Here is an 11,331-nt window from a genome sequence, read left to right as displayed (position 1 = left end):
CGCACTTAACCACTTGCGCCACCAGGCTGGCCCCTGAAAAGTGAGTTTTAAGTTGGACCTACTTCATAAAGACTAGTGTAAATGGACCCAATCCCTTTTTATTTCAGAAACTGTGACTGAAAAAAAAAAGTTACCACTGACAAAAAAAATATCTAACCAGTGTGCTTTGCCTAGCAGAATATGTTCAGAAGTGTTGGGAAATGGTTCTGTTGCCTCAAAGTGTCATTCTCATATTGTATCCAGCATATCGAGGGCATATTTTCCCCTTCAGGTTAAATGTTTATTGAACATGCATCATATCAGCACTGCTCTAAATCAGAGATAATCATGGAAAGTGCTCAACAAATGAGGCTACTTGCCAGGAGCTATGCTAAGTCACACAAACACACATTTTTCTCCCCATTTACTGCCCACAATTATCCTATTATTCCATGAGTGGATATTATTAGCCCCATTTTACAGATGATAACACTGACGTTCAGTGATCCCACCAGCTGGTAAGTGCTGGAGCCAAAGTGTGTACCACTTTGGACTCTGCCCTGGGGATGAGTCCCTTGAAGTTCATGGAAAACACCCACTCCTAAGAATATTCCACACAAGCCTAAATTCAAGGGTGAGGGAGGGGAATACTCTCCTTAGGTAAGGATGTTTCTTATGTGGCATTATCTTTAAAAACCAAGAACTGTATACAATCTAAATGCTTTGAGTGCAGTTAACTCAATGACCATCCATCCAGAGAACTGATGAAGAGGGCGCTGGGAAGAGAACTGACGAACCAACCACATGGCTCACCAGGCACCTTTATTACCACGTTCGAATGCTGAAGGGGGAAAAGTTAGGATCCAAAACCACACACATACACACACACGTCTCCACCACGTAAACGTATTCTCAGGAAAAGGACAGTGAGAAAATCTCCCAGAACGTTAGGCCTGATTAACTCTGGTTAGAGGATTACAGGGGATTTCAAATTTTCTTGACTTTTATTTTCTAGCTTTTCCACACGAGCATGTTTACTTTGATAATCAGAATATTTTTTTGTATTTTACACTTTTGTGTAATGTACACTTTTGTGCTCTTTGTTCTAAGTATCACTAGGATTCTTGATGTTTTTAAAGTTTTGAAATTTAATATCTTCAAAAGGACTTCGAGAGGATGCCCCAGTATTTGCATTCAGAGCAAAGACAGACGAAATTGGGGAGGAGACAAAAAATGTCAATATGTGTTTTTTTTTTTTTAAGTGAGAGAATGAAATCTCAGTATGAAACTCTAGCTGACCCGGGCCTCTTAAGGAAGAGCGCTGGGTGGGTGTCTGGCAGTAAGTTTCATCTTCCTCTTTCTTGGGGAGGGGGGTTTCCTGGCTTGGGGGCGTGATGAAGGCCAAGGGAAGATACTCGCAGACCTCAGAAGGCACAGAGAAGACGTGGGTAGATGCACCCCCACAACTTGGTAGAGAACAGCATCATCCCCTCCTCTGATGTCTCATCCACATACTTCTTTGAAGCCCAGCACCGCCGGGTGGACAGGATGTGAGCCCCGAACTGGCCGGTGGCAGTTCCATCTGTAGGTTTTTTGAGGACAGTGATCACATCTTATTAGCTCTTGACTCCCCATTCCCTAGAAGTCTGTGGCTTATGCTGGGTCCTTATCGAATGTTTGCTGAAGGCTTTCTAGGTGTGTTACAGCAAACTCAATACCAAAATAATCTAGAATAATAACTTTCTCAATCCCCACCTACCTAATAAACCCTACGCATAATAAATTACAGCAAGTTTAGTTTCCCAGACAAGACGTGTATGTTCCCGTGTGTGCATGGTCAGGAAAGATGCAGAGCATCTCCATGCCTCTTGGTTATCAACCAGTAATGGCTCAACCCACCTTGAACACAGCGTTCCCTCCCTTAGCCCTCTCTCAAGAGCCACCTGTGGCAAATGCGGTTTGTTGGTGCAGCACCACCTCCAACCCCCTTTCCTACAGGGTGGGGAGGCAGCTTCTTCTCCAATGGCTCTGAGGGGGCTGGCGATTCTAAGCCCCTTTTCTACCTCGCACTCTGTGCACAGGGCCAACCAAAGGACTCTATTCTCGGGACCACAGAAACTGGTTCAGGGAGGGGCACATGGACGAAGGTAGCTGGTCCCCCCATTCCTTGGGGGGCTGGCCCCATGGCTTACCGGTTAAGTGCGTGCACTCCGCTACTGGTGGCCCGGGTTTGGATCCCGGGCGCGCACCAACGCACCGCTTCTCTGGCCGTGCTGAGGCCGCGTCCCACATACAGCAACTAGAAGGATGTGCAGCTGTGACATACAACTATCTACTGGGGCTTTGGGGAGAAAAAAAGGAGGATTGGCAATAGATGTTAGCTCAGAGCCGGTCTTCCTCAGCAAAAAGAGGAGGATTGGCATGGATGTTAGCTCAGGGCTGATCTTCCTCAAAAAAAAAAAAAAAAAAGGTCATTCCCTGGAATCTTCGGCGTGGAGCTGGTCAAGACGGGCTTTGCATTAACAGAATGACCCTGAGAACCAAAGCCAGCCTGGAGCCAGTTTCCCTCCAGGACGTCAATCAACTCTCACACGAGGCAATAAATTCCTCTTTTCCACTGAAGCTACTTTGAGTAGGTTTCCATTTCTTCCAACTGAAAGAGTCCTTTCTTTGTTTTCCAAATTTTCTTTAAAACATAAAAATTTTAGTTTTGGGTGAAAAATAGTTTTGAATTCCAAAACCACACATGAAAACTGATGTGGATCTGGGAAAGTCGGGGGCAATGAATGAAATCCCTCGTATAGGCGCTGCCCCCGTCCCCACGGGCCTCCCAGTGCTGCTTCTGCAGCTCCCCCAGCCCTGGAAGCAGCTGTTAGTTATTTCACCTCCACGAGAAAGCCAAGGTCTGTATTCATTTTAACTACATTCTATTTCAATGAATCCATGAAGTTTTCCCACCTCAAGTGACAAAAAGCAGCTCAGGGTCCTTGGGGTTGACATCTAAGAAGAAACAGAAACTGAGAAGCTGTGACTGAAGTTTGTAGTATTTGGGGGAGAATGTTCATTATATAGCGTTAGAAACATAAGTTACAGAGTGAAGATGTACAATTAGTGAAGTCCACTTGATTTTTAGCTTTAAACTATGAGGAAAGTTAAACACAGTTACCATTTTGGACATGTACTTTATTGTTTAGAAATTTCCAGCAGAGCCATCATTAAGTACCTTTGTCAAGAGATGCCTATGAGAATCTAGATTGGAAAACAGGGACAGGCAGGCCTGTCAGCTCTTCCTGCAAATCCACACACGGTTGGGACAACCACCAGTCGGGCCTCGAGGTGCACAGCAATGGACTCCCTGTGGTACAGCCCAGCAGCCCCCAGGCGCGGATCTAGATGAACGACAGGAAACTCCATAGGTGTTGATTTCAAGTGCAATCCAGACAACAAACGGCCTGCTCTGGCGGGGCCCAAATGAGACACCAGAATAGAATCTGCAGAAAATCAAATCTGTGGTGATCAGCATTCCTACCTGAATGAAGTTAACCTCCTAAACCAGCTGACCTTATGATGTTTTTATTCATTTATTTTAAAAGCAAACCAAGTGTATACGGCATCTTTTAAAAAATCATGTAAATGTTTGCAAAGTTTTTAGGGGTTATTTATAATCTAAAGAGATTTATAAAAAACTACTGGACTTGTTAAGACTACAAATACTAAACCCATCTCCCCCATGAAAAAAGCAATTGTTACAAAAATATAAAAAATATACTAGCTTCTACTATTTAACCTTTCCACCGAAATCTCACTACTCTGGGACACACCCTGGTTTATATACTGTCAACAAGCACACACGCAATTTTCTCAATTTTTTAAGGATGGAAAAGTCCCAGAACATTCCCTTTGTTATTGGAGACTGTGGTTACTTCCTTCATGGGAACTGCAATGCTAGTGAGTGAGGCCAGTGTGAAGTTCCCTACTGTGTCCCCCGCATGAGCCCAGTGTGGAAATTACAGCACAGGAGGCTGCTTTCAGAGCTCATGCCTTCAGCTGTCTCGCTCCAGCTCCTTCAATCCTACTTGAGACTTGCTGGGTCCCCAGACTCCTGAGCTGGCCTTGGCTTCCCTAACTGACCACTCGGGAAGGCCAATGGTAGGAGGGAGGCTCTTGGTCAAGGAGAAAAGGGCACTCAGCCTGCTGCTGCCCGTAGCACCCACTTTCTGGGACTGTGTGTGGGGCCCCCTACCCAAGTTTGCTAACGCCAGGGAAGCTACAGGCTTGGCGGACTACATCGCTCCAGCCTGGAGAGCTGACTGATGCTACAGGAGAGTCTGCAGACCCTGGGAGGGGAGCTAGCAGCAGATGTGGAGGCAAAACACTTTGCATTAAGTTAAAACACTTTTATCAACTTCGAATCAGATCACATGTATTCTTCCATAGCAGCCGAGCTACCAGGCACTTGGACCAAGTAAGAGCTAGGGAACAGACCAAATACAGTTTGAAAAAACTCCACAGACACTATGGGAGGGGGAGAACGGTGGGGGGCATTTTGACTATCAAGTCCTTGAGGATGCCCCTCCCTCATTAGCACATTTTCAGTGTTTCCTTGTCCCTGCTGTCGCCAGCTGGGGGCGATGTGTGTTCAGTCAAGCTCTTGGGAGAGACTGGTAGCTGGGTTACAGTGGGATGGAGCCACATGCCACCAGGCAGGATCCCTCCACAGGACTGGGATATTCCTTGTCTGTACCTTGTGTCCCTGGAGTCCAGGGGGCCTCTCAGATGGGGGTCCCAGCCTAAATATGCTCAAGAGGACCCTTCACCCCAGAGCCCTCACGTGTGCGGAGTCCCTACTCCCTGCTGCGTGCTCCCAAGTGGAGACCCGGTTCAACTCGGAGCCTGGCTTGCACCACTCCTCCGCTGCAGGGGCCCCTGACCTTGCCACAGCCCGCAGAGCCCGCCACAACCTAGCCTGGTATCCAGTCCAGCTCATGCACTGCAGCCTCACCAGTCTCATCTGAGAGACAGGCTGTCTGCCTCCAGGCCAGAGGGTGGGCGCCTGGGAGCCTCCAGTGGACTTCCAGGGTCTCCTGTTGGAAGGACTAGATTTTCACACCGCTAAGGGTTTTATTTCACAGATCACGTGGTGAGGTTGCTATTTCCAGTCCTCACCACGGTTAAGTCATATTTCCCAACACCTTCTTGTTTCTCCAGATCTGAAACATCTCACCCAATACACCCTGGTTGGTTTAAACCCCAAATGAACTTCCAGAAGTAACAACAGATTCAGAGAATGCCGGCCACATACGCTGAGCAAGTCCCCTCTACTTTGGTTGCATCAAAAAAACCGGGCTTCTGAGATATCCCCAATTCACATTTGCTCAGAAGAGAAGTGCTCCCACATCAAGGCACAAAAGAAAGAAGTCTCCTGGGGCAAAATGACAACGAAAGCAACCAGTGACCTTTGTGAGGCCTGAGGCAGAGTTGCTGGGGAGGCGAGTTCAGTCTGGTCTGGGTGGGCATCAGGAGGAAGGCCCGAGGACCAGTCTCGCTCTGGGGCCTGAGGAGCCCTCACGCGTGCTTCTCCAGGAACTTCATGTGAAAGTCTTTCACCTTCTGTAGAACTGTCTTCAGCTTATCCACTGGAGGGAGAATGGTCATCCTGTCAGGAAAGAGCACAGCATCAGCCTGGACACAAGCTGCTCCAGAAGAGGGGACAGGAACGCACCCAGCAACTCACTCCTTCACCTGCAGGTGCCCAGAGGTGTGGGCGAGCCGCGCGGGGACGGGCCCGTGTTGTCCGCGGTGATAGCTCCAGCCCCAGGAAGGCATCCGGCATGTGCTGAACCACTTCCCCCCCGATTCATACATGTATTTTTTACCCAAGTAATTCATGTGAACAAAGAATAAGCTGGTGGCAGCATTCCAGCTCACTAAGACACATCCCCCATCATCGCAAAAGGCTGCACAACATTCTGACCAGTGAAGAGAACTTCTCTAGAGCATGACTTGGTATTTCCTACAGACACTCAGTGAGACTTCACTCCTTCTAGCTGGCCTTTTTCATCTCCAGCAGTCGGTCTCTTACAGTGGGAACCTCGAGAGATAACTCTCCCTCCAAAGGAATTCCCAAGTTGCCATGGTAACCAATTTCCCCTCCAATACTGTCAATATGCTTCCCAACCCTAGGGGCTGCCCGTGAGATTTAACCGCTTTCTGAACGAGCCAGAAATCACTGAGGTGAACCCAGCTAGGATGGCAAGGCCAACAGCACACGTATGTCCGTCCAGGGCACACCGCCCACCACCTTGACCGAGTCAAGACTTGGCTCCAGGTGCTAAGCTCATGACGTTTCTTTTTTTAGCATCTGCTGCAGGAGACATCTGAGAGCACGGTGCACGGAGAAGGTGCTGTTCTCAACAGAACTGGCCTCCAGCTCGTTCAGCTCTGGGAGGCCCCGTCTGGGCAGGGGTGGAGTTGCGCCCCGGGAAGCACGTCACGGTGAGTGGAGCTAATTCCCCTGGGTTTGGGATGTGGCAAATTGGCAGGCTTTTGGTGCAGCTACTGAGCACATGGTCGCTGGACGCTGCTGTCATGGAGTTGAAAAGGGACAGGGAAATAAGAAGAAAACACACCGTGGGAACAGTTCAGACGGTATGTGATAGATGGAGGCGGTGCTGGGGGACAGGGTGGTCAAGGAGATGACCTTGGAGGCCACCCAGTTTTCCTGACCCCCCGGGCACCGGTCTCAGCTTCGCCCTGCAGCAGGACAGAACGGGGGTGGGATGGGTGGGGGTGTATCTCGGGGGAGCGGCAGGGCTGCACACACCTCAGTCCCTGAAGCCGCCTGTGCTCTAGGTTAAGAAGCCAAGTTTCCCAACACACGTCTGGGAGCAGCCCGGGTGCAGGGAGGAAGTGGTACCTGAAGTGGTAGGTGCCTTCCCTCTGCCCGAAGCCGCTGCCGGGCACGACGCAGATGCCGGTCTCCTCCAGGAGCTTCATGCAGTAGAACATGTCAGGGGCCATCTTATGGGCCTGTGGGAGCAGGGCAGAACTTAGGATTCATTCCGTGCTGCACAAACACATTAAAAACTCAAAGCCAAATACAATCAAAACAGCAGGTTCCTTCCCATGGCAGGGCCCTCCCCGGCCTCCCCTCCCCTTCCTGCGAGGACCAAGGCAGGAGCCGGATGCCGCTGGGAGCTGGTGTGGGAACAAGGAAGCGAAGGCTACTTCAGGCTGCTGTGGGCTGTGGCGCTTCTGATCCCCATCCGGGAGAGCAAGGCTACTTCCCATGCACTCCGCCCTCAGCAGCTGCTCCGTGAGCGCTGACGGTGGCCTCCTACCTGCCAAGGCACACGGCCCTTCGACAGTGGGGCCCTAGGCTCTGCGCCCGGTGGCACTTGCAGGGACCAGCTTCTCGGGCACTGTTGACAGTGCTGCTCACAGCTGGCTCTGCACAACCTGGGGAGCCTGTCAAACAGATTCTCGGGCTCCCACACCAGGGATTCGGATTCAACAGGTCTGGGGGGGCCAGATTGAGGAGGTGTGGGGGTGTCAGGACACTTTCAGAAACACTGCTCTGGCCCCTGATCCTCAAGGTAGAATCTGCGGGACCATTGGAGAACTTGCTGGAGTTGTGAAGCCTGGGCCCCTCCGCAGGCTTCCTGAGCCAGAAGCGGGGTCTGGACAAGACCCCAGGTGGTCCGTGACCACACTCGAGCTTGAGAAGCAGTGTTCTCAGGCACAGTGGCAGGGGCGGAGGGACGCTCTCAGTGCTCCCTCACGTCTGTTCAGTTTTAAATGCATCACATCACACCTGGGCGCCTGCCTTCAGCGCACCCACATTAACAGAGCCTGGAGCGGCGGGGCTCACCCGGGGCCACCCCCCGTCCCGTCACCAGAGCACGCTGTCGGGGCTGGGCCTCCGGAGCCCGTCACTTTGATGTACTAGGCACCATCTGACAGAGCGGGCCACAAAGTCCAGAGCCTCTAGGGCCAGCACTTTTGCTCCCCAAGGCCTGAAGCAGCCCCAACCCCGCAGTCCCAGTAAACTGGTGAGAGAGCCGGCCAGCTGGTGCCCCAGACCTGAGCTGCCTCCACGGCTTTGGTGGGGATGAAGATCCGAGGAAAGGCGTACATGGCACCCTGCAAGGGGTTGCAGTGAATTCCTGGGACTTGGTTAAACAAGTCTTCTGTCAGCTTAGCTTTCTTGGCCAGATTACCCAGGACGGACTCCTTCTCCTGATGAGACAGAGAGAGCACAGGAGTCAGCATCTCTGGACTTCACAGAATGGCCCCAGCCACTGGAACTTGTCCCTTCAGCACCGGGGTAACAGGGCAGACTGGCGAAAGGTCCATGTGCATGCACACGAGCACCACAACCCAGGGAGCTGGGTGCAACGCACATCCCCCACAGGAACTTCTTCCACAGACGCTCAGCCCAAGAGGCTACTGTGTGCCCTGGGGCGTGGGGCACACAAGTACACTGGGGGGGGGGGGCAGGCCACAGGTAGGTCCTGGGGAGCCTGTGTCACGGGTTCCATTCTTGTCCCAGGATGTCATTCCTGAGAGCGAGAAAAACCAGTCCCTGGGGCCGGCCCCGTGGCGTAGTAGTTAAGTGCGTGCACTCTGCTGCTGGCAGCCCGGGTTCGGATCCCGGGCGCACACCAACGCACTGCTTGTCAGGCCATGCTGTGGCGGCATCCCATATAAAGTAGAGGAAGATAGGCACAGATATTAGCCCAGGGCCGGTCTTCCTCAGCAAAAAAAAGAGGGGGATTGGCATGGATGTTAGCTCAGGGCTGATCTTCCTCACAAAAATAAAACAAAACAAAACAAACCAGTCCCTGCCCATCAGTCTGAATGGACTTGGCCCTGTACAGAACACCCTAGAACGTGCTTCCAGGAGACAGCCCTCCCCCCCTCAATCTCTGTGGTGTACACGGGGCACGTGACAAATGAGTGACTGGCTCAGAGCTGGACATGTGTCCAAAGCTGGAGCAGAGTCGGTCCAGGACTTCTGCAAGGACTGCTGGGAAAGGGGGCACAAAGGTGTGGCCTGCGGATGAAGAGATAAAGAAAACATACCATATGCATACAATGGAGTATCACTCAGCCTAAAAAGGAATGGAGTACTGACACCTGCTACAACACGGACTACCTTGAGGACGTCATGCTGAGCGAAATAAACCAGTCACAGAAAGACACACACTGTCTGATCCCACTCATACGAGGTCCCTGGAGTAGTCAAACTCACAGAGACAGAGAGTAAAACAGAGGTTACCAGGGGCTGGGGGGAATGCGGAGTTAGTGTTTAACGGGTACACAGTTGCAGTTTGGGATGATGAAAAAGTTCTGGAGATGGATGGTAGTGACGGTTGCACAACAATGTGAGTGTACTTTATGCACTAAACTGTACAGTTAAAAATGGTTAAAATGGTAAATTTTATGTTCTGTATTTTACCACAATAAAAAAAGAGGTGAACCTGTGAGCCTGGAACAGGTAGGAACTGACCTCTTGGTCATGAGACCCATAAATTCCTTTTTCGTTTAAACTAGTTCAAGTCCGGTTTTTGTCTCTTGCAATCAGAAGGGTCTGACTGTATCACTTTGTGCTGCGAGGACGTCCCGGTGGGCCAGAGGCACACCCCTGGCCTGGAATCGATGTCACGTCCATTTCCTCCCTCAGTTTATAACAGAATCCCCGCAGGGTGTTCTCGGGACCCAAGGCCCTTCCCTCTGGGTGCCTGCTCACGCACAGTGCTCACAGGCGAGGAGGGGAAGGGTGCACGGTCCCTCCGCTTCAGAACACAGCCCAGCTGCATCCTCAGACTCAAGCTCACGGGGGTGGGTCAGGCAGCAAGAGGAACTCGGCGCACCTCCTGGAGGCCATCCGGAGAGACTAGCCGGGGTGACCCTGGCCGCAGCAGCAATACAGACAAGCCACAGACACAGCCGACTCACCCTGCTGAACTGCTCGAAGGACTCCTCTCCCGGCACCGGGGGGTTCACGACAATGTCCATGGCAGCCTGCCCGGACACTGGTGGGCACAGACGTACTGAGAGCAGCTTTACCAGCTGGCCCTTGATCTCAGGGTGCAGGTTGATCACCTCCATGTAGCCCCCTCTGTAGCCACACCTGGAGGGTTGAAGAGGGGGCAGGACCCACCAGTTACAGAGAAACCTCAACTAAGTGCAATCCGGCTGGCCAGAACCTCCTGTAACCATCCCCATGCCCAACACTGAGTGGCCAGGTGTGGCTGAGTTCTTGGCAATGGAAGGCAAGTGGAAGTGATATGTGCAAATCCCACATCACTTCCTTACAAGGAAACAGCATGCTCTCTCCCATCTCTTTCCTTTTTCCCACTTCCCGGGAACTGGAGACACTGGAGCAGCAGCCTCAGTGCTAGAGATGGACGCCATGTGTTGAGAAGACAGAGCCGCCCCACCAGCCCCAGTCCTTGAACGACCTTGTAGAGCAGAGCCCGCCCTGGCCCTCCCCCGCCTTTGCACCGTTGTGTCAAAGAGAGACACACTCGCACCCTGTCTGAGCCACTGTACTTTTGGGCATCTTCATCACAGCAGCTTAGCCTGAGCCCCACCTGACGCCCTAGCCCCTGCTCCGGAGGGGCACACGACTCCCCAGCCCTCCCCTGCACAGGCCCCAGGGGGCAACGATGCACTGGTGTTAACGAGTGTCAGCCTGAGGACTTTCGCCGGAACGCTTTGCTGCCTGAAAACAAAGCCAACCCAAAGGAGAGCAGAGCTGAGCAAGAAAATGAGAAAAAGCAAGAAAGCAGAGACAGAGTCCTGCTGACATCTTTAAGTCCCTGATTTGACTTTACTCCTGGACCTTTTACCAACATGGATTAAAAAAAAAAACGCCTCTTCAATGTAGGCCAGTGCAAGCTGTTTCTGTTACTTATTGCCAAAAGGCTCCTGACTGATAAAGAGTCAAATTACATGAAAATAAGCTGAGATCATGCAATGAGTTAAAAAAAAAACAAATCAGCCACACTTTCTGGAGCTGTGGCTCCTTCTCTGGATGGTGACTGACAACGTGCAGACCAACGGCCTCAGGAACGCGGGCACTCTGAGGCAGGAACCTGGTCCAACCTCCCTCTGCCTACTGTACCCCTCAACCGCAGAGCACCTGACATGGAGAGACTCTCACTACAGCGCTTCTGGGGTCAGGCTGCCGAACTCGACTGGCAGAGCAGATCCCCATCTGAGCCCACGACTGGACTTTCCAAGGCAGAAAGAGAAATTCCGGCATCTCCGAAGCTTTCCAGTACGAAGGAGGAAAGAAAGAACTTTCTGCTTAATCCTTTGCTGATGTGCAGAAAATCCAATTGA

At 51.6% G+C, this 11,331-nt stretch overlaps 1 protein-coding gene across 2 annotated transcripts in view; it reads right to left on the bottom strand.

The window, feature by feature from the left end:
• Positions 1 to 3,141: 3,141 nt before the first annotated feature.
• GPT2 (glutamic--pyruvic transaminase 2) overlaps positions 3,142 to 11,331 on the bottom strand; it is a 32,850-nt gene continuing 24,660 nt past the window's right edge. For both annotated transcript variants that reach the window (XM_058527730.1, XM_058527731.1), the window contains exons 8-11: positions 9,940 to 10,114; positions 8,062 to 8,217; positions 6,896 to 7,008; positions 3,142 to 5,635 (exon numbers count right to left, since the gene is read on the bottom strand). In XM_058527730.1, the coding sequence (XP_058383713.1) occupies positions 5,545 to 5,635; positions 6,896 to 7,008; positions 8,062 to 8,217; positions 9,940 to 10,114 (535 nt within the window). In that variant the 3' untranslated portion in view covers positions 3,142 to 5,544. The remainder of the gene's footprint in view (positions 5,636 to 6,895; positions 7,009 to 8,061; positions 8,218 to 9,939; positions 10,115 to 11,331) is intronic.

Source organism: Diceros bicornis, chromosome 32, assembly GCF_020826845.1.
Source record: "Diceros bicornis minor isolate mBicDic1 chromosome 32, mDicBic1.mat.cur, whole genome shotgun sequence".
NCBI classification, from domain to species: Eukaryota; Metazoa; Chordata; class Mammalia; order Perissodactyla; family Rhinocerotidae; genus Diceros; species Diceros bicornis.
This window is presented reverse-complemented; position numbering and strand designations above follow the sequence as displayed.